This window comes from Pseudorca crassidens, chromosome 16, assembly GCF_039906515.1.
Source record: "Pseudorca crassidens isolate mPseCra1 chromosome 16, mPseCra1.hap1, whole genome shotgun sequence".
NCBI lineage: Eukaryota > Metazoa > Chordata > Mammalia > Artiodactyla > Delphinidae > Pseudorca > Pseudorca crassidens.
Genome location: NC_090311.1, coordinates 12,049,541 through 12,074,362, shown reverse-complemented (window position 1 = coordinate 12,074,362; position 24,822 = coordinate 12,049,541). Strand labels below are relative to the sequence as shown.

Genomic DNA, 24,822 nt, shown 5'->3' with positions numbered 1-24,822 from the left:
CTTCCGGGTATATATCAAAAACTGCAAGCAGGAACTCAAATAGATATTTGTGCACCCGTGTCCCACAGCAGCATTATTCACAATGGCCAAAAGGTGAAGACAACCCAAATGTCCATCAGCGGATGAATGGAAAAAATGTAGTACATACACGTGGTGGAATATTACTCAGCCTTAGAATGAAGTTCTGACACGTGCTACCACGTGTATGAACCTTGAAAACATGTTAAGTGAAATAAGCCAGTCAAAAAGGACAAATATCGTGATTCCATTCATATGAAGTACCTAGAATAGACCAATTCACAGAGTCAGAAAGCACAATGGTCATCGCCAGGGGCTGGGGAGATGCCGGTGGGGAGTTGCTGTTTAATGGGTACGGAGTTTTGGTTTGGGATGATGGAGAAGTTCTGGGATGGACAGTGGCGATGGTTGCACAATACTGTGAACGCACTTGAAACGCCACTGAGTTGCACACACTTTAAAAATGGTTAACCCCGCCCCCACCGATCCCACCGTCACCGCTGCTCAAAATTAACCATGACATGTATTTTTTGTTGTTTCATTTTTTATAATTTATAGTTAGTCTGATAAAAAAGAATAGCAGGAAGAATTCTGGAGAACTCAGATTTTTTTGATACTAACATATTGTGTATCTTCCTGTTCTATTAAAGGATATTTCCCTAAAAACAAAAGAAATCTTCACCAACCTGGCTCCATTTTCAGAAGTTTCGGATGATGGAGAAAAGCGAGTGCTCAATTACGAGGCACTAAAGCAAAGACGATTTCCACCAGCAACAGAAAACTTCCTCTACCACCTAGCAGCCGCGGAACAAATGCTGAAAATCTGATGGTGGGACAGAATGTATCACTACTGATAACTGATCTAAAGCCCTAGCACCATGATTATCCATTAACTGTGTAAAATACTGGAAATAACAAAGAAAATGTTATATTTTTAATGATTTATTTGAAAGCATTGCAATTTGACCTGAAAAAGCACTGAAACACATACGAAAACACTTCCGATTTCCTCCTATCTGATTAATTTCATGCCTACTCTCAATGTTTACAAAGTGCTGTAACCACCTATATATATAACATTATAAAACAGCCTGATGTCCTGGAGTAAGAGCAGAACAGCTCTGTCAAGTTCTGCAAATCACAGCAAATCCGAAAGCCTTCATTATTATAAGTTCCAGTTTGTCTCAGTGTGTAACCACAAACTAATGGTTTATTTTCAGAAAGCTGCCTGAAATTGTGCTTTGTATTCTTCTAGGAAGAACTTTAATGCCTCATGAGGAACTCTACTTTGAGCCAAACTACTAAGTTTTCTGCAGAACCGTCTAGAAGATCATTCAGAAGACCCTGCAGTTGCACTTTCTTGTAAAAGAATTTTTTTTTCCTTAGCCTTTGAACATTTTGCCTATAGTATGAGGGTTCTGCATAGATTTTATACTGGAGTAGACAACTTAATAATCCATATTTATACTGTTGCAGAGGTAAGCATTTGGCAAACTTAAGCCATGAGTACTCTTTAATTAACCCAGTTGCTAGCAATATTCTTTTGAAAAAGATGCCAGTCCTTACGTAGTAGAGTAAAAGAAGAAAGCCCATTTGGAATATAAATGTCTCTATGGCTGAAACAGCAGCCTTATGTAATTGGTGAGAGTGTGTGAGAATTAACTTCTTGTAAAGGCCAAAACCAGAGAATGTCTTCAAACAACATCAGTAAAAATAATTTGGCCACGTATGAAGATAACCGTTCTTTGTTTAGTTAGGTAACTTTTTCATAATTGGAGACCTAAAAATTGCAAAATAAGCATGGGGGTCTAAATTATGTTCTTATTATATGTGTTCATATTCATTATGAAAGGTTATTTTTCACTCAGTACTGTTGTCCTTAGAAATCTTACCCAGAAAAATGTTTGCAAAAAAGCTTGTCTTTATTGGATCGTTCATTTATTCCCGGTGTTAGACATTTGTTAGGGAAAAATTTTTAAAAATAGCCCCTCCTTGGGTGGGGGCAGGGGAGGATTTGAAATGAGATGATGTTTACTGAGGCCAACAATTGAAAATTAAATCTGCACTTTATGAGAATGAATACTAACATCATTTTTGCCCGTGTTTTTTTTGTATTACTCTATTAGCTAATGATCAAAGTTGTTAAAATGACAAATTTATGATACAGAAATAAAATGAAATATTTTGATACTCGGCAGTTTTAGGCATATGAAAAATTGTGCCCTCTTTCTCTAATTCTCCCCACCGCAAACAAACAAAAGAAAAAACTCTTTTTTAAAAGTCAACTGCAAACCCACCGGGGAATTATCCAAAGACCGATTTGAAAGTTAGGCAGTCTGGTTCCTTCCACCACTGGCTCAGCCCTCCTCTCTCTGCCCGGCCCTCCTCCACCCCGCACTTCCTGGAGCTGACTGTAAGGTCCAAGTGCCTTCTCTGAAAAGATGCTCTCACATTACTACTCAGTTATCTGTCAGTGGCTGAACCTCCACTTGGAGCCATTGCACATTTTGTTAAGTTTGTTTAGTATAAGCCTGTGGCTACATGGAGCTGAATGATACATCACTTTTACTGATTTTGTCCTTTTAGGCTGTTGTGAAACATCTTTTACCCAATTTGGAGATAACCGTCATTGTGGCCTAGGGAAAACTGAAAGCCACAGGTGCATTCTTAGAGGACTTGGGGCAGGGTGTGTTGGAAACAGCCCTCCATCCAGTACGCATACGTTTGGGTACCTACTCTACACCGTGGACTGCGTATCCTGGGGCTTCCTTGATGCCCAAGACAACAGTTCCTGCTGTCAAGGTGCACAGTCTATGGGCACATAGCTTCAGCAAACGGGATTGCACGTGGTGTGGCACGTGCTAGGCATGATACGAGCACTATGGGAGCACATTGGAAGGGCACCTAGTTCAGTTCTGTGAATCCTGGAAGGCTTCCTGGAGAAGAGTGATTGACGTCCAAGTCAGACGTGAAGCACAGGGAGGAGTTAGCCCAGAACAGAGGGAACAGCTGGTGGGAAGGCCAGAGAAGAGAGACCACAGCACATCTGAGGAACTGGATGTCAGTCCAGAGTGAGGAGAGGGAGTGGCAAGAGATGAATAAGGTAAAGGCTCCCGCCTGCCATGGCAAGGAATTTGGACTTGATCCTGATGTACTGGGAAGCCATTTAAGGCTTTTAAGCAGGTGTGGTTTCGAAGAGCGGGCCGGAGATGGACTGATGAGCGACACCAGCAGGGGATATGCTGTTGGGCTGGGCAGTGGACGCGGAGGGGTGAGTTCTAGAGACTTAACAGACTCAGCCCAATAGTGCTGAATGGGGTGGGGCGATGGGGGAGTAAGGCCAAGGCCAGTGAACCTGTCTGACGAAACTGGTACGCGGTGGTGCCGTTCCCTGAGGTTGGGAGGGGAAGATGGTCTCAAGTGGACATCCAGATGGCGAAGCGCAGGGGGCCGCTGGACGTGGGCCTGTTGGGCAGGGGAGAGCAAGCCCCACGACAGGCCCGCACAGGGGGCAGTGGCAGTATGGCCAGCATCTGTGGGGGCACGGATGACGGCAGTCTCAGCAGTGGAGGGCGGGGTGGAAACAGTGAGGGTAGAAAACTCTCTGAAAAAGTCCGGCTACAAAGGGGGGGTTTTGCTTTTTGCATGAGGCAGGTGACTCAAGCAGTTGAAATGCTACGGAGAAGGAGCAGAGCGGGGAGGCTGGAGCCAGAGGGGCAGAGGAGGCCGCAGAGCAAAGGCCCTGAGCAAACAGGAAGGGTCGGGCTCAAGCCCAGGGCACAGCTGACTTTGCACGGAGGAGGGGAGGCCGGCGTGTGTGGAGGGAGGTCAGCAGGTTTGGAGCCAGGAGGCCAATAGCCTTGGCTTTCACAGTGGAGGAGGAGACAGGGTCACCTGCCAATGAGGAGAAAGAAGCAGCTGGGCAGCAGCTGGCAAAGATTTTAAGCAGCTGTCTAACAGGAGTAAGCTGAGAAGGGACACAGGATTGCTTTGGTGGTTGGAGGCCTTCATTGGCTCCCCACGTGTACACCTCGGGATGGGCCATCAGTTTAATGCTGTGCCTTGGGCACGCGGGCATTGGTGGACCTTTCTCCTTCGTTTTCCAATACTCAACTTTAGAAAAGTTTACTAGTAAGTTCACAGTATCCGTTCACAGGCTGACGAATAGAAAACTGAATCTTACATCACACATTCATCCCCTCAGCAACCCCGTGTGGTGGGTTAGACAGGACAGCCCCCGTTTCTCTCCTTCCACCCAAGCTTGTTTAACCCTAGGCACGATCAGCCTCAAAACAGTCTTGGCGTGCGTAATCGGAAGCCATCCTGTTGGTGCAGACACCTCTGGGGGTTCCAGGACACTCCTGGCAGGGTTGTCCAAACTGAAACCTTGGAGGAAGGTTTTCACGCAGGTACCAAACAAATTCACCTAAAACTCACCCCTACACCCCTCTGTTATAGAAGAGTTCTGTTTCTTCTGTTGCAGACTGAATTTCCTTTTCAAGCTCACTGCACTGTATCTAAAACACAAAGTTAAATTCTTACTATTCACATTAAGACGTCTTCTTGCCTTAGAAGCCAAGTTTAAAAAAAAAACAACACAATTTCAGAAAGCATCTATTTCATATAACCTTTTCAGTGATGTCTAATCGATAACAAAGAAACATTAACCTAACTTCTTAAAAACTTTCTTATGGAAAATTTCAAATATAAACAAATGCTGTGGCCCATGTAATGTCCAAGGAGGGGCCCTGGGCAGGGGCCTGGCAGAATCCCTCTTAGCCTTGGGCTCTCTCTGCAAACCACCCTAGGCAGGACAGGACCACCATTCAGCTACGTCATGCCCACCTCGGACCAACAAGGTATTTTAAAAGTCCAGCAAATGCCAAGACTTGCTTGGCGGGGTTTGGGGACGGGGGGGGTGACAGCCAAGAAATGCTAGAAATTGATATCTGCTACATCAATAACGTCCTTGATACCAGCAACAAGGCTCTGCAGAGGTACTATGATCATCATCTGTCTTTAATAGAAACTCAGCCTCAGAGAGTTTAAGCAGATTGACCAGGGTCATGGAAGAGCTGGGAATCTGAGTCCAGGCGGTCTGACGCACCATAGATCATCATGGTCTCTAGAACAGCAGCCACTAGCTGCATGTGAGCACGTAAGATTAAATTAAACTAGATTAAAATTTCAGTTCTTTAGTCACACTAGCCACGTTTCAAGCGCTCAACAGCCGCATGTGATAAGCGGCTACACACACTGAACAACACAGATATAAAACATTTCCATCACTGTGGAAAGTTCCATTGGGTGGGGCGTCGCTATAGTATATTATGAAGTATTTAAAATATCTCAAAGGTTTTTTTTTAACGTCCCAGAAACATGCTTCAGATATACAGTTAAGAAACACAGAATCCAAAATTGTACAAGTGACCTGGGAGATGGGATTATGCATAAATAATGTTACTTTGTTTTATACTTTTGAAAATTTCGCAGATTTTTTAGGAGAATAAGTTATTTCACTCTGATAACGAGGGGAAGAAAGAGATATATATTCTTAGAGGAAGTCGAAGGGGGACACTTACCCGTCCAATCTGTGGGAATACACTGAAAGAAACTGGCACCATGAGTCCCATGACAAGGATAGTACAAGAAAGCTTTAGGGTCCACAGTGACCACGGACACTGCAGGAAAAACTGGGTCCTGTAAGAGACAAGGTACCAGGGCTTTTTTTAGAGGTCAGCCCTCTGCTCGAATGGTGTCCAATTGTCTTGCCAGCAGCTGCAAGCCCAGACTTGGTTCCCACTTGCCCCACAAACAGGCGATACGTATTAGCAGCTGCACCCACAAAGCACTCACTACACGTCAGGCCCGGGTCAAGCACTTCACATGCATTTGCTCATTAGATCCTCCCATGACCCTGTGAGGTTTGTGTTATCATCATACCCTTCATATGAACAAGAGGCTGCAGCCACAGACCGTGTAAGTCCCTTGTCAAAAATCTCCAAATTCTTAAAAGTGAGAGGTCAGATTCTAGAGCCTGTGCTCTCCCCTGGGCTACACTGACACGGATGTGACATTCTGACCATGACCTTTGAGGGTGTGGGAAGAAGGTGCAAGAAGCCCAGCCTGGGAGTCAGAGACCTGGGGTCCTGGGGTCCGGCTGGGGCTCGGCCACTGACAGACTGTGTGCTCTTGGGCAAGTCACTTTCCCCTTCTGAGCCTTGAGTTTTTTCATATGCAAAATGAAAGGGTTGAGTCGGAAGAGCCAATGTGGTCCCTCCAGCTTGGACACCATCATAGCTGTGGGATGATATGAGGTCCTTCCAGGCACCCAAGGCCCACTGGGAAATGAGGACCATCTCTCCTCACCAGGCAGCGGGTGCCACTGTGCAGGCCTCAGGGGACGAACCGCAGGACCCCAGCTTTTCCAGAAGCCCCCACTCTGAGGCCAGCCAGAGAGGTTCAGGAAGACCCCAACCCAACAGAAGTCCCCACACCCACCTAGCTGGATCAACCACGGGAAGTAACAGTTGCCTCTGCCCAGGACACTGCTACTTCCTGAAATGTGCTCCTTGTGTGGTCCTAGCAGGGACTTCCGAGCTCACCACCTGGACAGAGCAGACTGGTTCAGCACCAGACAGGTGACCCCTCTTGGGCCAACAGAATCCTTCCTTGGGAGTTTGTGAACTGAGTGGAAGACATTCCCTGCCCCTAAACCCCCAGGGTTTGCTGTGTTTTTCTCTCTCATCAGGACACTGTGAGGATATGAGCTGGGAGGTGGCTACAGTCACGTCCCTCAACATGAAGAAGCCAGTGTGTGGTGGGAGAGAAGGAAGACAACACCCACGAAGGAGAAGAGAGGACCGTCCTGCACCAGAGCTTCTGATCAGCTGCCACGGGCAACGTACCCTGACCGTACCCAATATCTAAACCAACGCAGCTCCCTTCTGCCCTAAGCTACTCACTGCAAGTGGGGCCTCTCATACTGGCTGATCTCAGGCTCTCCTCCTAACAGGCCATGTCTCGCTTCTCAAAAGGGATGGCAGTCTACTGATTCTGGGCCACTTAAGCTAATTTAACACATGCTTGGAATGAAGGGGGAAAAAGAGGCTTGAGCAATATTCATAGCATATCAGAGCTGGGAGAACCCGCAAATCATCCACACTCATCATTCTAGAAGCGAGGAATTGAGCCTCAGCAGGTGCCGGGACATGCCCAGGAGCAGATGTAACTGAGGACAGGGCCTGGGCGAGATTCCAGGTTTGCTGGAATGCGCACATCGGGATTTGCACATCTGCCCTCAATCAATCCTACTATCTTAACTGTGATGAAGCGTGTTTAGAAGGAACATTCCTGAAGCAACTTATTCCCACCTCTCCAACCAGGTCCAGTACTTGACGAGTTTTATACAATTTTGATTGTTAAAATGTTTATTCCTACCCGGGGAGATGAGCGTACCTCTTACCTTTTAAAAAAGTATGAGAAGACTTCAGGGATAAAAGCTGAGGTCCCAAACAGCACAACTCTGGATGTTGCTGTGTCTTTAACGGCCTAGTGGAAATGAAAAGAAAGCAGCTTAGCACGTGGAGTGAGACAGTTTCCAGGCATCTTGCAACTCACGACAGAGGCCGGCAAACAGCAGCTCTCCCTTCTCTCTTAGAAAAACAATGCACGTGCAAAAGGTGAAGGCAGCGCCTGACGTGCACACGTACAGAGGATGCCTGGGGTTGGTGCCAGAGGAACCAGAGACGGGATTTACCTCCCTGACTCCACAGTGGTCTCCATCACTCCCCCAAACCACCCCAAATAAAATACCAAGCACAAGCAAAGGCAGCTTACGGACAAATCCTTACTTAGAACCAGATGGCAGTCCGTTTGATGGAAATGCTGGACTGGACTTGCCACTGAGGACCGCTCCATGTTTTCCTTCCAGTCCAGGACTCTGCCACTGGCCTTCCTCTCCTAAACAGGCCCCCCAAGTTATTCCCACCCCTTCCAGTGGAGGAAGGCCGGCCCCGAGTGCACTGGTGTGGCATCACACCCACATGTAACATGAATATGTCTTCCTGTATGCACCCATCTTTTGCTTGTGTAATTAACAATGTGCTATAAAATTTTATTTTGCGTAAACACGTATGTATATTTCCTACCATATCGTCATCTTTTCTAGAATATACGTTACTCTCTATATTGAACATTTAAACATATGATTGACTGTATGGATTATATGCACAAAATCATGTGTACTCAAGAGCAATGTCAGAGACTTTCAAGGGAAATTTCTGACTATAGATGACACTTGCATGTGAACTTCAGAACCCAAGCCCTGGATAAGACACAGCTCCACACACAGCACCGCTCAGCGTAAGATGGACAGGCACTCTCTCCACCATTCCCTCCCCTGAACTCTGTTCTGTGCACTTCTGTCCTCCCAGAACCCCAGGACCCTGTGACCCTGGGGCTACAGCCCGCTATCTGGGCTCCTCTGCTGTACCCAGCAGGCCTGTTCTCTGCTTAGGACACTAACGCTCAGCTCACCCGATCCTCTGCGGGAATGTCCTTCCCCCACGAGGACAGAGGGCGCCAAGAAGGGTGGCTTTTAAAATAAACTTTCAGGAATACAAGATAAAGTTGTTTGACTCCAGGAGGAGAAAAGTGGCTGCGGAGCATGCTGTGTTTCAACGTCAGTGAGGCGAGGCCAGCCTCACTCCATTTGTCTCGTGTGGAAGAGAAGACATTCCAAACCAGACACCGGTCATGAGGAGACGCTGCAAGACGCGTGACAGCTTGCAACTGAGTAGCTGACAAGGCCAGGCCAAGGAAAACAGCACGGACTAGGCTCCTGAAATCTGATCAAAGGTGCCCTATTACAATCAGATATTGCTGGTTACGCAGTTTCTGAAATTTTAGCCAAAGAAAATAAACCTTTCGGTGACAGGGAAGTGATAAAAGAATGCTTACGCACGGTCGCAGACACTTTATTCTTAAGAGAAAGATAAGCACTTAAAAAAGAGCAGACCATCAAACCTTTCTTTTACCCTAAATTGGCCTTCATGCAAAAAAGGAAGTGTCTCTCCATGAGCTGGGCTAGATAAGTGGGTAGCTAGCAGGGCCCGAGGCTGCCTCCCCGCCCCCAGCCCCTGGAGAAGAGGGATGCTGACTGGTAAGGGTGTGGGTCTCCAGAGCCCAGCACAGCGCCCAGCAGGGAGGAGGTGCTGAGGAACAACTTGTAGATTAAACATTTGCTGTCACTCTTCTCTCCACCTCTGTGAACAGTTCACAACGATACCCATGCCCTGCACTTAAATTTGAGTTGAAGAGAAATGCAAACATATATCCACACGAAGAGTCATACATAAATGGTCAGAGCGGCATCACATGTAACAGCCAAAAACTGGACACAATCCCAGTATCTATTGCCTGGGGAGTGGACAAGCAAAACGTGGTACAGCCATACAATGGAACACTGCTCAGCAATAAAAAGCCACACACTACTGATGCCTTAAAAGTTGGACAGACCTCAAAAGTCAAAGAACCCCTACACAAAAATACTGTATGATTCACTTGTATGAAAAGGTAAAACTATGACGATATAAAGCAGATCAGGGGACTTCCCTGGTGGCACAGTGGTTAAGAATCCGCCTGCCAATGCAGGGGACACAGGTTCGAGCCCTGGTCTGGAAAGATCCCACATGCCATGGAGCAACTAAGCCCGTGCGCCACAACTACTGAGCCTGCACTCGAGAGCCCGTGAGCCACAACTACTGAGCCCGTGAGCCACAACTACTGAAGCCCGCGTGCCTAGAGCCCGTGCTCTGCAACAAGAGAAGCCGCCGCAATGAGAAGCCCGCGCACCGCAACGGAGAGCAGCCCCCACTCGCCGCAACTAGAGAAAGCCCGCGTGCAGCAACGAAGACCCAACGCAGCCAAAAACAAATAAATAAATAAATTTTAAAGCAGATCAGTGTTTTCCTGGGGTTGGGGCTGGGAGGGGGAGTGATGGTACATGGGCACATGAAAAATTTTTAGGGTGATGAAAATCTTCTAAAATTGGACTGTGGTGATGGTTGCACAACTGTTTGAATTTACTAAAATTCATGAAACTGTACCCTTACAATGAATTTTATACTATGTAAATTTCTCCTCAAGCTATTTAAAGATGTCTCTTTAGGATGATTCTTTTTTTGTTTTGAATTTTATTTTATTTAGTTTTTATACAGCAGGTTCTTATTAGTTATCTATTTTATACATATTAGTGTATACATGTCAATCCCAATCTCCCAATTCATCCCACCACTACCCCACCACCACCACTTTCCCCCCTTGGTGTCCATACGTTTGTGCTCTACATCTGTGTCTCTATTTCTGCCCTGCAAACTGGTCCACCTGTACCATTTTTCTAGATCCCACATATATGCGTTAACATACAATATTTGTTTTTCTCTTTCTGACTTACCCTGTATGACAGTCTCCAAGTCCATCCACGTCTCTACAAATGACCCAATTTCATTCCTTTTTATGGCTGAGTAATATTCCATTGTATATATGTGCCACATCTTCTTCATCCATTCATCTCTTGATGGGCATTTAGGTTGCTTCCATGTCCTGGCTATTGTAAATAGTGCTGCAATGAACACTGGGGTGCATGTGTCTTTTTCAATTATGGTATCCTCTGGGTATATGCCCAGTAGTGGGATTGCTGGATCATATGGTAATTCAATTTTTATTTTTTTAAGGAACCTCCATACTGTTCTCCACAGTGGCTGTATCAATTTACATTCCCACCAACAGTGCAAGAGGGTTCCCTTTTCTCCACACCCTCTCCAGCATTTGTTGTTTGTAGCCTGTAACTGATTTCTAATCTCATAGCATTGTGGCCGGAAAAGATGCTTGATATGATTTCAATTTTCTTAAATTTACCTAGGCTTGATTTGTGATCCAAGATGTGACCTATCCTGGAGAATGTTCCGTGTGCACTTGAGAAGCAAGTGTAATCTGCTGTTTTTGGATGGAATGTCCTATAAATATCAATTAAATCTATCTGGTCTATTGTATCATTTAAAGCTTGTGTTTCCTCATTAATTTTCTGTCTGAATGATCTGTCCACTGGTGTAAGTGAGGTGTTAAAGTCCCCCACTATTATTGTGTTACTCTTGATTTCCTCTTTTATAGCTGTTAGCAGTTGCCTTACGTATTGAGGTGCTCCTATGTTGGGTGCATATATAATTGTTATATCTTCTTCTTGGATTGATCCCTTGATCATTATGTACTGTCCTTCCCTGTCTCTTGTAACATTCTTTATTTTAAAGTCTACTTTATCTTATATGAGCACTGCTACTCCAGCTTTCTTCTGATTTCCATTTGCATGGAATATCTTTTTCCATCCCCTCACTTTCAGTCTGTATGTGTCCCTATGTCTGAAGTGGGTCTCTTGTAGACAGCATATAGATGGGTCTCTTTTTTTGGTATTCATTCAGCGAGCCTGTGTCTTTTGGTTGGAGCACTTAATCCATTCACATTGAAGGTAATTATTTATTTATTTATTTATTTTTTGCAGTACGCGGGCCTCTCACTGTTGTGGCCTCTCCCATTGCGGAGCACAGGCTCCAGACACGCAGGCTCAGTGGCCATGGCTCACGGGCCCAGCCACTCCGCGGCATGTGGGATCTTCCCGGACTGGGGCAAGAACCCGTGTCCCCTGCATCGGCAGGCGGACTCTCAACCACTGTGCCACCAGGGAAGCCCTGAAGGTAATTATTGATATGTATGTTCCTATTACCATTTTCTTAACTGATATGGGTTTATTTTTGTAGGTCCTTTTCTTCTCTTGTGTTTCCTACTTAGAGAATTTCCTTTAGCATTTGTTGTAGAGCTGGTTTGGTGGTGCTGAATTGTCTTAGCTTTTGCTTGTCTGTAAAGCTTTTGATTTCTCCATCGAGTCTGAATGAGGTCCTTGCCGGGCAGCATAATCTTGGTTGTAGGTTCTTCCCTTTCATCACTTTCAGTGTATCATGCCACTCCCTTCTGGCTTGTAGAGTTTCTGCTGAGAAATCAGCTGTTAACCTTATGGGAGTTCCTCTGTATGTTATTTGTCGTTTTTCCCTTGTTGCTTTCAATAATTTTTCTTTAATTTTTGTCAATTTGATTACTATGTATCTCAGTGTGTTTCTCCTTGGGTTTCTCCTGCCTGGGACTCTTTGCGCTTCCTGGACGTGAGTGGCTATTTCCTTTCCCATATTAAGGAAGTTTTCAACTATAATCTCTTCAAATCTCTTTCTCGGGTCCTTTCTCTCTCTCTTCTCCTTCTGGGACCCCTATCATGAGAATGTTGTTGAGTTTAATGTTGTCCCAGAGGTCTCTTAGGCTGTCTTCATTTCTTTTCTTTTTTCTTTATTCTGTTCTGCAGCAGTGAATTCCACCATTCTGTCTTCCAGGTCACTTATCCATTCTTCTGCCTCAGTTATTCTGCTATTGATTCCTTCTAGTGTAGTTTTCATTTCAGTTATTGTATTGTTCATCTCTGCTTGTTTGTTCTCTAATTCTTCTAGGTGTTTGTTCTTTAATTCTTCTAGGTCTTTGTTAAACATTTCTTGCATCTTCTCCATCTTTGCCTCCATTCTTTTTCCGAGGTCCTGGATCATCTTCACTATCATTATTCTGAATTCGTTTTCTGGAAGATTGCCTATCTCCACTACATTTAGTTGTTTTTCTGGGGTTTTATCTTGCTCCTTCATCTTGTACCAAGTCCTCTGCCTTTTCATTTTGTCTATATTTCTGTGAATGTGGTTTTCCGTCCACAGGCTGCAGAACTGTAGCTCTTCTTGCTTCTGCTGTCTGCCCTCTGGTGGACCCTTTAGGGTGGATTCTTAAACATAGAACCTTCATTTCCAAAACAAGGTATTTTATTTCTGGCAGCAGTTTCTCTCCTGTTACTTGCAATTATGATGTCCCTGTTGTAACTCATTTAGAAAGGCGGCCACTACTTCCAGACCTACTATTAGACGGGCTGGTGAGAATACTGTAGCACGTATCCAGTGGTTTACAATTCAGCTCTGTAAATCGGTGACAGGATTTAGAGTAACATGTTTCATCAGCCACATAATGATGTAGTTACTGATCAACTGAGAGGCCATCTTATCTGACCGCCTCTCCCACCAGCATTCTGGGCGGAAGGAGGTCCAGCTGGCTCAGGGAGCCCCCTTGAACGCAGACACTGTGAGAGGCCCAGCTACTCTCTTTGCTTTGTGAGCAACTGCCTCACGTTACAGTTCTTTAGCTAAAGTCACTTCACTGAGATCAAAAAAGATCTCACTTCCTGAAAGGTATTTTTTTTTTTAAAGTCTATACCCCAAATGAAAACATAGACTACTGCAGGTTCTTGAGCTGAATGCAGACAGAAGCTACTGTGTCGGATTGAGCAAAAGAGTAAACTATTTAACAAGAAGAAGTCTTAGAAATGGAGGAGTTTTAGGTCAGAGCATTGGATTTCCTCAGGCCCTTCTTGAGAGCAGACTGGTCCTTAAAGATGAAGGCTCTAAGAAAATCCACTGGGAGGTGGACACGGAGGGCTTCTCTTAAACCCAGAGACATGTCCACGGACTTCCCCGAGTACAGAGCAGGCTGGGAGGGCAGATGCTGAGCTTGGAGGACAAGATCTCACCTTCAGACAGGGGCCAAACGTTTGGTGGACGTCCATCTGTGACCCATCTTAGGGGTCAGTCTGGCTGGGATGTAGTTCCCAGGTATTTAATCAAACACAACCGAGGTGTTGCTGTGGGGGTGTTTTGTAGATGTGATTAACATCTACAATCAGTTGACTTTAAGTAAAGGAGATTGATTACCCTCCATAGGGTGGATGGACCTCATGCAATCAGTTGGAAAGCCTTCAGAGCAAAATCTGAGGTTTCCCAAAGAAGAAATTCTGCCTCAAGACCACAGCATCAGCTCCTGACTTTCCAGCTTTCAGGCCTGCCCTACACATTCCCAGTGCAAAAACTGCACAAGCCAATTATTTAAAATAAATGTCTTACTATATATATAGATAGGTGATAGATAGATAGGCAGATATCCTATTGGTTCTGTTTCTCTGGAGAACCCAGACTAATGCATCACCTTTTAAACGTCAGGGTGGGGCTTCCCTAGTTGCACAGTGGTTAAGAATCCACTTGCCAATGCAGGGGACACGGGTTCGAGCCCTGGTCCAGGAAGATCCCACATGCCGCGGAGCAACTAAGCCTGTACGCCACAACTACTGAGCCTGCGCTCTAGAGCCCGCAAGCCACAACTACTGAGCCCTCGTGCCACAGCTACTGAAGCCCACGCACCTAGAGCCCGTGCTCCACAACAAGAGAAGCTACCGCAATGAGAAGCCTGTGCATCACAGAGAAGAGTAGCCCCCGCTCATCACAACTAGAGAAAGTCCACGCGCAGCAACGAAGACCCAACACAGCCAAAAATAAAAAATAAATAAAATAAATAAATTTATAAAAAGAAAAAGATCTTACTGCAGAGAACAGATTAAAAATTTTTTTAAATTTAAAAAATAAACATCAGGGTACAAAATGTAAATTCTCTCTCTCAGCATCGTAAGAAAAGACAGATAACAAAAGGTTGAAGGGAGACATGAATTTGTTACCAGCTCTCAAACAGGCAATTCAATTCGTTGCCCAAAAGGCAAGCGGCTTACAGCTCCATCTCGTGTGTCCCCCTACCTTTGTCCCAGCTTTTCTGGAGTAGCCTATGACACTGCCGTCCTTGTCCATGACCTCAATTCCTCGCAGGGGCTCCAAACTTCTCGATGCGACCACATTCATTCCACTGAGTTGGGCTGTGGATGTAAAGAAGAAAACACACAACAGAGAGATAAGTGTCGGTCCAATAAAGCACCATCTTTTCAAGTGTCATGCCTGTTTCTTTGATGGTTGCGCTTCCTGATCCTCGGGTGGTACTGGGCCAACCAAGCTCTCCTCTGGGCTGTGGGGTAGGGTCAGAATTGCTGGGCTCTCAGTCTTGGATCCTGACCACAAACTAGCACCAGGTTCTGACACCCCGACAGGATTCCCGGAGAAACCCTGGGGTCCTTGAAATACGCCTACCTGCTTTGCTGAAGCTGTTTTTTTGTTTTTTTATGTTTCTTTAGCCGCGCCACGTGGAAAGTGGGATCTTAGTTCCCTGATCAGGGATCGAACCTGTGCCCCCTGCAGTGGAAGCGCAGTCTTAACCACTGGACCACTGCGGAAATCCCTACTGAAGCTGGTTTGACCAAGTTTCTGTAACATAATTTCCCAAAGTTTACCACTGACATAATTCTGCTAACTCTTCAAGCTGCTATGATTCCCAAACCCAAATGTGGAGCGTGAACTAGTGAACTTGCAGGCTGGCAAACTTAAAACAATTGGTTAATATCTGTCACTCCCTTGGAGTCAGACCACTGGGTTGGAATCCCCTAGACCACCACTTTCTCCCTGTGAAACCCCAGAAAACTTCCCTAACCTCCCCTTGACTCAGTCTCCTCATCTGTAAATGGGAATAATAACATTACCTACCCCTAAGTTGTTGTCAAGATTAAATGAAATAATACATGGACAGGGCTTGTACAGGGTCTTTCAAATGTAATTTGTGCTTCCAGGTTTGTGTTCACCCTTGGACAACTAAAGGAGTATCTACAGAGAAAGTGTCACCTCTCAAACCAAAGACCTAATTTGGGCCTGGGGGCACCGGCAAGATGCAAACAGCGGCCCTCATCAGCTACAGTGTGGCCCAGGGACTTGGGTATCCCCGAAGATGGAGGGAGGCTCCCTGCTTACCGAGAATGACGACAGGAATGACGTTTCTGCTCAAAATGCTATTCAGTGAAAATCTTACTTGGAGCAAACGAGGGAATAACTAGAAAATAGGAGAGAAAAATCATTACTGCACGGGACCAGCAGAGAGCAGCTAGTGTCAACTTACTTTCTGTTACAGGTCAGACCCCTGCCAAGTGCTCTCCGTGTATTTCTTGTTTTAATTCCTGCAACACTGACATGTTCTCCCTGATCATCAGAGGAACTCTTGGAGACTTAAGAGAGGTAACAGAACTTGTCCAGAGTCACTAAGCCATTAAAAATTTGAGCCAAGATGTGAACCCAGGCTTACTGGACTCTGAAATCGACATTTTCTCCTATTAGTATCCTGACATCTAAAGCAATACACAATTTGTGTAACATGTTTATAAACATGAATAAATTTTTTTTTTTTTTTTTGGCCGTGCCGCGCTGCGTGTGGGATCTTAGTTTCCTGACCAGGAATCGAACCCACAGCTCCTGCAGTGGAAGTGCAGAGTCTTAACCACTGGCCCGCCAGGGAAGTCCCCTGAATTAATTTGTTTTTAAAGATAACAGTACTGAGCCCATGCCTAGAAACCTGGAACATAATCACACAATTTTGGGGCGATAGGATTACAGACGACTTTTATTTTCTTCCTTGTGTCTTAATCACACTTTCTAAATTAAGTTAGAACGTAAATTTTTTTTTTTTTTTTAGAACGTAAAATTTTGATTCTGAGGAATAAAAGAGATTCGACAGATTTCTAAAATACACACTCCAAAAAAGGTGGACGAAGCAATCACTCCTGCTCCTACTAAAATAGTCTCATGGGGGCGACGATCCTAGGGAAAAACAAAAGTTCATATTTAGCAAATACCAGAGTTTTACCCAGGAAAGATAATTAAACACACAAAATCGCCAAAAGAAACAATAAGAAATTGCATACCCTCTGGGCCTCATAATACTCACATAACTTGCATTTCCATTGACAATGTTGAAGACTGTACTGTACGTGTAGAAGGAAACCTGCAGGAAGACAGAGGCTAACATGTCACATTCTGGTTTCAAGTACAAAACATTCAATAATTATGAAATAGAAAGAGTTGCTACCTGAGGTAAAATCATGGACTTTAGACTTTTTACTGGCAGCATTGACAAAAATACCTGTAAAGAAAATAAAGCAGATACAGACTACTATATATATTATAAAATAAACAGATAAACAAGGACCTACTGTGTAGCACAGGAAACTAGATTCTATGTCCTGTAATAACCTACAATGGAAAAGAATCTGAAAAAGAATAGGTATATATGTATAACTGAATCACTGTGCTGTAACCCTGAAACACTGTAAATCAACTATACTCCAATTAAATAAATAAATAAAAAAGAAAATAAAGCAGAGTTGTGAGTGCCTGGGGGGAGGGAGGGCTTGTGGAGCAAAGAACTTGCCCAGGGAGATGCAGACCTGAGACCCCAGGAGCAGGGAAAGTAGAGGAAGGTGCGATGCAGGGGGCTAGTGGGCAGTGGACAGGTGATGTTGGATGGGCACCCACGGGCACTGGGAGCCCCTGGGTGCCTCACAGTGGTCCCCATCTCCAGGCAACTGAGCAGGGCAGCTAAGAAGCAGCACCTGCAGGGGCAGAGGGGTGCTGTCACTTGGTGAGCGCACCTCATGAGAGCCAAGGTGGACGGCCTCGCTGGGGGCGATTCCGGTTTCCAGGGGAGGGCCTGAATGAAGGGGAGGGCTTGCGGGGAGAAGGTGACAGCCAGTGACCAGTGACATGGGCTTGTGCCAGGGAGCACATCTTAACTCATCAATCTGCGCCGTAGCACTTTGCACATGCTAGGTGTTCAGAGAAAGGATTACCTATGACACTGTGGACCCTCAAGAGGCCCTGGTGCCCGGGGGGGAGATGTGGGAGTGGGGTGGGGAGTGGACAAGGGTCGGAGGTGCCGGGTCCTAACCATCTATCAGGCAGTCACGGGACAGAGGTCCAGAGATGGAGGACACCAGCCACTGAGCTTAGGAGATGGGGGGACATCTTCCTAAGCCCCCAGCTTCAGAGCGGTGAGCGGCAGCTTACTCACCATGGGCGCCGTGAAAGGCAGGAGAGCTGGCAAAAAAGACAAGAGGGTCAGTGACAGCAGAGTGGATGGAAAACCACCCACCCAAAAACCTCTTCTCAGGCCGAATGAAGGCATGGACGTCAAAGGGTATTTTTTACACATGCTGTTTTGTTCCTAATAAAAATAATAGCTGTGCACGTGGCAGAACTTCAAATCAGTGCAGCAGAGCTAGATCTGACCAGGCTCCTGCCCAATGAAGGTAAGTGGTCCCTTATTCCAAGTCCTTGTTCACCCTTCCACATGAATTCAATACATCTGTGACACTGGGACTTAGAATAAGACACATATACTTGCTCTTCATCCCTGCTCCTGGCACACAGCCTAAAATCCTTGAAATTTCCTAAGTGAGAAGGGCGATAAAGGTGAAAGGAGTGTCTCTTATTCTTCATAACAAGCCCCTTTCAACCACACCTGAGATAATGTCAATGCAGTGACCCTGGGAAAGCACCTAAAGAAGGGGGCTGGTTGCCAGGGGAACCAAACACTTGACTAGAGGGAGGCAAGGCTTTCTAAAGGTTACAAACCACTCTGAAAATGAGAATCAACTCACCTGCAGGTCGAAAAGGACCAGGGATCAGCTTGCTACTGTCAGGATGCACTGTTGACTTCAGAAGGGTGAACACAAAGGTGAGTGTGATGTTTGGTTTTGTTACCTTAGGCTAAAAATTAGGACGGGGCAGAAACTTACGAGACTTCTCTTCCAAGCTTCTTGTACCTAAAAAGAGAAAAACCAAGCAATAGCTTTTAAAGGTGGCTTAGCAGCCAATCTCCTCTACAGTCTCATTTCTGGTGCCATGTTTGCTCCACCTTTCACAGGTTGGAGGGCAAACTGCTCTCTACCACACGGACTGAACAAATCAAAACAAGTGAATCAAATGAATCAAACGAATGAACTGACAGGAAGCAAAGAGAAGATCCACATGAAAATGACCAAAGCATTAAAAAGCCCCAAGTCTCTAACCGAGGAGAGGCCCACACCTAACTCGTCCCTCGGGCGAGTCCCTGAGCGCAGCGAGCCTCCCCTGGCTCAGAGCAGAGTGAACTGTGTGCAGACCACGCCATTAGCCAAGTCACTTTTAACAGAGCCAAGCTGCGAGCTCAGAGGCCCCAACAAGTTCTCAGAAAAACCAAGTTAAATGTGTGAGCTTGGGCTTCCCTGGTGACGCAGTGGTTGAGATGTCCGCCTGCCGATGCAGGGGACACGGGTTCGTGCTCCAGTCCGGGAGGATCCCACATGCCGCAGAGCGGCTGGGCCCGTGAGCCATGGATGCTGAGCCTGCACATCCGGAGCCTGTGCTCTGCAATGGGAGAGGCCACAACGGTGAGAGGCCCCCATACCGCAAAAAAAAAAAAAAGTGTGCGCTTTCCGCAGGCTGCCTTGAGGGACTGATGTCTGTGGCCTCCGGAAAGCCCCGTACACTGCAAGGTAGATAACAAACACTTGGTTTGAGTCTTTGGACAGGACTATAACCTCGCTGCCTCTAGTAGGAAGTAGGTTCTGACTCTGGAGGCCTGCCTGAATTCTGGAATTTGCCATGGGGCTCCAGGAATCAGCTACAGAGAATCCTCACAACAGATATTGCAACTGCAAATATCTGTTGCACAGGAGGAACCCTATGCCTTTTCTTCTTAATACCAGTTCCTAACACTAGTAACTAATATTAATCTGGTTTACGAGAAGGAATCCTACCTACATTTAAAAAGCTAACCCAACTGGGCAGTGTTTACAATGGCAAAATCCCACCTGATTTCAGACCATGCAAGTAAAATCACCTAAAGGCAACCCCACTCAGCCTTGAGCCAGGCACACCTGGGAATAAGAGCCATACCCTTTTGTCCTCCAGGTCACTTCCGGATGCATCTTCGTGTGTTAACAATAGCTGCCTTGATTTTTCTATTTTTTCCTATAATCGGAGATAAGGAAATCAAGCAATGATCTCAACACTGTTCCGATTTATCCACAGATTTAAGAAGCACATGTTCACTCACACCTGATTTTAATTTTAAAGCAACGTGGAGCTAAGGCTCTGTACTCCCTGAGTTTCCATTAGATAGTCCTGTGTGTCATTCAGATTCAGACCACCCAGCTTTTTTTTTTTAATTTTTATTTATTTATTTTTTGGCCACACCTCGCGGCACGTGGGATCTTAGTTCCCCAACCAGGGACTGACCCCGTACCCCCTGCACTGGAAGCTCCTTAACCACTGGACCACCAGGGAAGTCCCCCACCCTGCGTCTTAGACAGCTCCAGCGGCTTACCCCACTGCTGCTGCCACCTGCCCCATCTCCTCCACCGGTTCCTCTCTGACTGTCACCATCCTCCTGGCTACACAGGTCAGAAACCTGGAAGTCCCTTCTCTCTCTCTCATACCCACATCTAATCAGTTCAGTCTTATTTTCTCTCTTCCTTTTTACTTAATCTGAGAAAAAAAATTAAACAAGGAAATTTAAAAAATGATTACATACAATCCCTTCACCCAGAATTAACAACTGTGGACATTCGGTTATATTTGTTTCTAATTTTTTCCCCCAAAAGATCCATCACCCCCAGTCTCGATTTCCCCTCTATTCTATCAGAGGTAACCACTATTATGAATTCAAGGTATAAACTTCCAGTCCATTGTTTATATTTGTACATACATGAATACATGTATCCATAAAACAAATATGTAGTTTTGGTTTTTTATGTTGTAATTTGCATAAATGCTGTACTATATGCGTCTTGCTTTCTTTACAAAACATCATGGATACCATGCTTTTCCATTTAACATCACACATATCATATGTTTCCACTTCATATCATAGGTCGATCACCAGATCATCATTTTTAACAGCTAATCAGTATTCCACTGCATGAATATACTACATTATATTTCTCTATTTCCCTACCGATGGGCATTCAGCTTGTTTCTTGTTTTTCTCTATTGTAAACAAGACTATATGGAACATTTGAGCACAAGGACAGGAGCATCCCTGTGGATCTGGCCCCGAGGGTCATTGCTGGTGACAGGGTCTCTCCTCCTCCTCATCCCTCAGCCACAGCTGGTTCAAACTCTCATCTTTTACTTGGACAGCTGAGCCATCCATCCCCGGAACTGCTCTCAGTCTGGTCCCTTCTGGTTACTCACCACCTGGCTAGGTACAAACCGCCCTCGTCTGAATGACACACAAGGACCTTCAAGAAGTGTCTGGTTCACCTGAATTAAAATAAAAGTCCCAGTAGGACTTCCGTGACAGTCCAGTGGCTAAGACTCCACGCTTCCACTGCAGGGGACACGGGTTCGATCCCCGGTCAGGGAACTAAGACCCCACATGCTGTGCAGCGCAGCAGAAAAAAAGGAAAACAAAACCCTAGTAACTGGGTGACCTGGCCCACCTGGCCCCCCCTCCCCCATTTTGCTTACAGTCCGCTCTTCCTGACATTTCCTCCCTGGCCCGCCCTCCCTCCCTCCCTGCCTTCTCTAAACAACCTCCCCCAATTCCTCACTATACCTTTTGCCCTTAGAACCCTAGGTCAAGGTCTGCAACTAGCTTTGCCGGTCTGTCCTCCATTACCAGGGAGGTTTGTCTGGATCCCCTTTGTTACGACCTGTTGAACAGATGTCTGCTTTTATGTACCACCCTTCCAATCCAACAAGCTCATTCGCAAGGAATAAAAACATGATAATATATATGGATTCTGTTATCTCAGCTGCTTTCAAAAGGGACACACAGTCTTCACGTTTCAGAATAAAATGTGAAATTCACTATCTCTGAAAACAAGAAAATACTTACAATTGAAACGACCAAATTTGTAGGATCCAATAATTCTGTCCACTGAAGAAATCTTTGAATAAAAGACTTAAGAGGGGCAAGAGCACCAGAGAGGTTAATGGCAGCAGAAAAACCAAGATACATGGTAATAAGAGCAGTCGACGTTACTTTTGAGAACCTTTTGAGGGCCTTCCTCTTGCAGCATCTCCTGGAATCCTCACAACAACCCCATCTTACAGGTGAGGCAACTGAGGCTTCCAAGGACTCACGAATGGATTCAAGGAAACCCAACCAGGAAATGACCCAATGGCCTGTGCTCTTAACCACTCCAATATCAAAGTGCTCTTGAGGATTAAAAGCCCAGACTTTGGGGTCAAATGGGCCTATGTTGACACCCCACATATGACCTTGAAGCACTACCTAGAAAGGTCTCAGAATCTGTTTCTTCACCCTCCTGCAGTGGTTATAAGGCTTAACTCTAGTCATAAAGAACCAGACACCCCAGTGAAGGCTCAATAAAGGCAGTTCACATATGTAGAAAGCAGGCATGGTTTGCTCCTAAAAGTCCCCAAATTTTGCAGTGGTTTCAGCTTTGAGGCCTGGCTCTGCCAGGACACCTTGAGTACCCTGTCCTTCCTCAACATCCCCATCTAAGAGAACCAGGCTAGGCTCTACTTTAGGTAAAGGCTGAAAGAGAACACTCTAGAACTGTACTGTCCAATTAGCCACATGTGGCCAGGCCAAATTGACATGTGCTGTATGTGTAAAAACATACACGGGATTTCGAAGACTTCCTACAGAAAAGGAGGTAAAATACCTCATTCATAATTTTCTATATTGACGACATGTTGAAATGTTAATATTTATATCTGTTGGGCTAAATGCAATATATTATTAAAATTTAAATTTTAAAAGCCACGTTTTTTAATGTGGCTACTAGAAAATTTGGAATTACCTATGCATCTCCCATCCTATTTCTACTGGACAGCGCCGCCCAGCCCCACTCTGAGATGGGGCCCAGGTTACTTTCCGGCCAAGGCGGCCTCCCGCAGCCCCGAGTCTCACTGTCCGGTGGCTGAGCCTACAGACTCGGGGAAGCTGGGGCCTCCTGGGAGGACCTGTTCCTCTCCAACCTGATGCCCAGCAACAGCATAGGCAGCGGAAGGCAGACCCCTGAGTGGTGGGGAGTGACTCCTCAGTTCGTGCGATCTGCAGGGGGATACTGTGCGACTCTCGCTTGCGAGGCCTGGGGGCAGAGGCCACGCACGGTAACAGCCATGGCCGTCGGCATCCGGCACGCTTGGGTTTCCTTCGTCCCCTCCCGGGGTCTGAAATGGGAAGGCGGGTGCTGCGACCACATGGCCTGCCCAAGGTCACCGCGGCCAGCGGCGACTCCACGCCGCGCGGCCCACGCCCTCCCCGTCCCCAGACGCGCCAGGCCCGGGCCGTACTTGGCGTTCGGTGATCCAGAAGCGCACGTTGGGCTCCATGCGGGCTGCGGCGCTGCTGCACCCTAGGAGCCGCCCAGCCCCCGCGCTTCTTCCTCCAGCTGCTCCTCTTCCTGAGACCTACGAGCTGCCGGGAAAGGCCGCGGCCGCCTGGCCCGGCGCGGAGGAGGAGCCGGGCGGCGAGCCCCGCCCCGGGCGCGCGCGCGTCCCCTTTCCCCGCTCCCGGGGCCGCGCGCCCGCCGCTCCTAGGCATCACGCGCCTGCTGTTCCGGCGCCCCGGGCCCCGCGCGTCTGCTGTAGCAGTGAGCTCACCTATCCCACAGGTCAAGGCCTCCCACCCTTGCTCCGCCCTTTCGGGTAGCCTGGTCGCCTCCAGGCCTAGAGGGGTCACCTATGGAACCCCCGGATCACGGTACCTACCGCGAAGACCCGGTCAGGTGGCGTGTGGCGCCTTCCACAGCCTCGCCCTGCGCTCCTGCAGCGTCCAACCACCGCCCCCCGCCCCCCAACCCCAGCACAGACTTTTGGATATCACCCTCGAAAATCCCTTCAATTGCACCTAAAGTCCAGCGTACACGGGATCAGGGGTAGTCAGGACTCGCTAAATAATTTGCGTGGCCCAGTGAAAAGTGAAAACGTGGCGCCCCTTATTAAAAAAAGACTGCGAATTTTCAAAAGTCGATATCAGAGCGTTAAACCGAAACCCCGGGGCCCCTCTAAGTTAAGTGTCGGGCCCTGCTGCCAGCCCGTGAAGCTGGCCCTGATTTCAGTGCACTATCTCTCTCTCTGCCCAAGGGTTTTTCCCCAGCGCCGGGGCAAATCCAGCTCCTTCTGTTGGATACCAGATCAGGTAGGGACCATCTGCAGAGAAAAACGTGCCTTCTTTCCGCCTTCCACCCCATCCCCCAGCACTGGGGGGGTGGGGGGGTGGGGGGGTTGTGTGTGTTTGTGGAAGACGTGTGGATGTTTAGGGTGTCCAGGGGGCTCCTCAGGAGTCCCGGGCTGGGGACCCAGCACCGTCCACTACTTGGTTGTGTGACCCTGGTCAAATCAATATCTCCAAATCTACCTTCTCATCTGTAAAATGATGACAGTAATTGTACCTATTTTGTTTTTGTTGTGGGTCCAATGAGATAAAACATGTAAAAGCCCTAACAGTGCTGGCTCAGTCTGGGCCACTTACAGGCAGCTGGCCTTTGCCCTCCCTTGCTTTGCCTTCCCCTCTGGGAACATGAAACCAGCTTATCAGAGGCCCATGTGGCCTCTCCGCTCCCACTTCTGCTCAGCTCACTTGGCTCACTTTTCCATAGGCTTCAAGACGTCATCTTGTCCTCCAGGAAGCCTTCCTTGATGCCCATAGCTGGGTAAGGTGCCCCCTCCTCGCTGTTCCCCAGTGTTCTATGCCCCAGGAATGTATCTGTTGTACCACAGTTTAGCACACCTGTTATTATCCTGCTGGCTCTCCCTGCAAGTATGTCACAGATCCAGCCCACCTGACCTGCTTCCCTCTCTGGACTGTCTAGCCTTAACAAAGAAGCCAGAGTGATCCTCTTAGAACAAGTTGATGTAACTCTTCTCAAGAACATTCCTGACATTTCCCATCTCAGAATAGAATCCAAAGTCCTTAGCTTGCCCATAAAGCACTCTGGGCTCCCCATTACCATGCTTC

General features: G+C 46.7%; 2 protein-coding genes across 8 annotated transcripts in view; one reads left to right on the top strand and one right to left on the bottom strand.

Annotated features, from left to right (window-relative positions):
• The window catches only part of DENND10 (DENN domain containing 10), a 38,683-nt gene extending 36,585 nt beyond the window's left edge, over positions 1-2,098 (top strand). For 6 of the 7 annotated variants that reach the window (XM_067709259.1, XM_067709256.1, XM_067709260.1 and 3 more), the window contains one exon: positions 669-2,098. In XM_067709259.1, the coding sequence (XP_067565360.1) occupies positions 669-845 (177 nt within the window). In that variant the 3' untranslated portion in view covers positions 846-2,098. The remainder of the gene's footprint in view (positions 1-668) is intronic. The other variant, XM_067709257.1, reaches the window with a different exon arrangement.
• Positions 1,920-23,339, bottom strand: SFXN4 (sideroflexin 4). The gene is made up of 14 exons (XM_067709263.1): positions 23,157-23,339; positions 21,727-21,792; positions 19,782-19,856; positions 18,641-18,667; positions 18,503-18,557; positions 17,914-17,939; positions 16,933-16,986; positions 16,792-16,848; positions 16,599-16,664; positions 15,825-15,903; positions 14,730-14,845; positions 7,484-7,569; positions 5,601-5,718; positions 1,920-4,535 (listed from the first exon to the last, which is right to left on the bottom strand). Exons 1-14 carry the CDS (start codon positions 23,193-23,195, stop codon positions 4,458-4,460), a joined length of 942 nt encoding a protein of 313 aa, XP_067565364.1. The 5' UTR covers positions 23,196-23,339; the 3' UTR covers positions 1,920-4,457.
• Between the last annotated feature and the right edge of the window lie 1,483 nt (positions 23,340-24,822).

What these genes read in the sequence shown, in the direction of transcription:
- SFXN4 (XM_067709263.1), bottom strand. Translation starts at nt 23,195, where the DNA reads ATGGAGCCCAACGTGCGCTTCTGGATCACCGAACGCCAA. An exon ending in TCAATGGAAATGCAAGTTAT is followed by an intron (nt 16,665 to 16,791) that starts GTGAGTATTATG and finishes GTTTTTCCCTAG; the next exon opens with GATCGTCGCCCCCATGAGAC. An exon ending in TATTCCCACAGATTGGACGG is followed by an intron (nt 4,536 to 5,600) that starts GTAAGTGTCCCC and finishes TTTGTGTTTTAG; the next exon opens with ATACAGTGCAGTGAGCTTGA.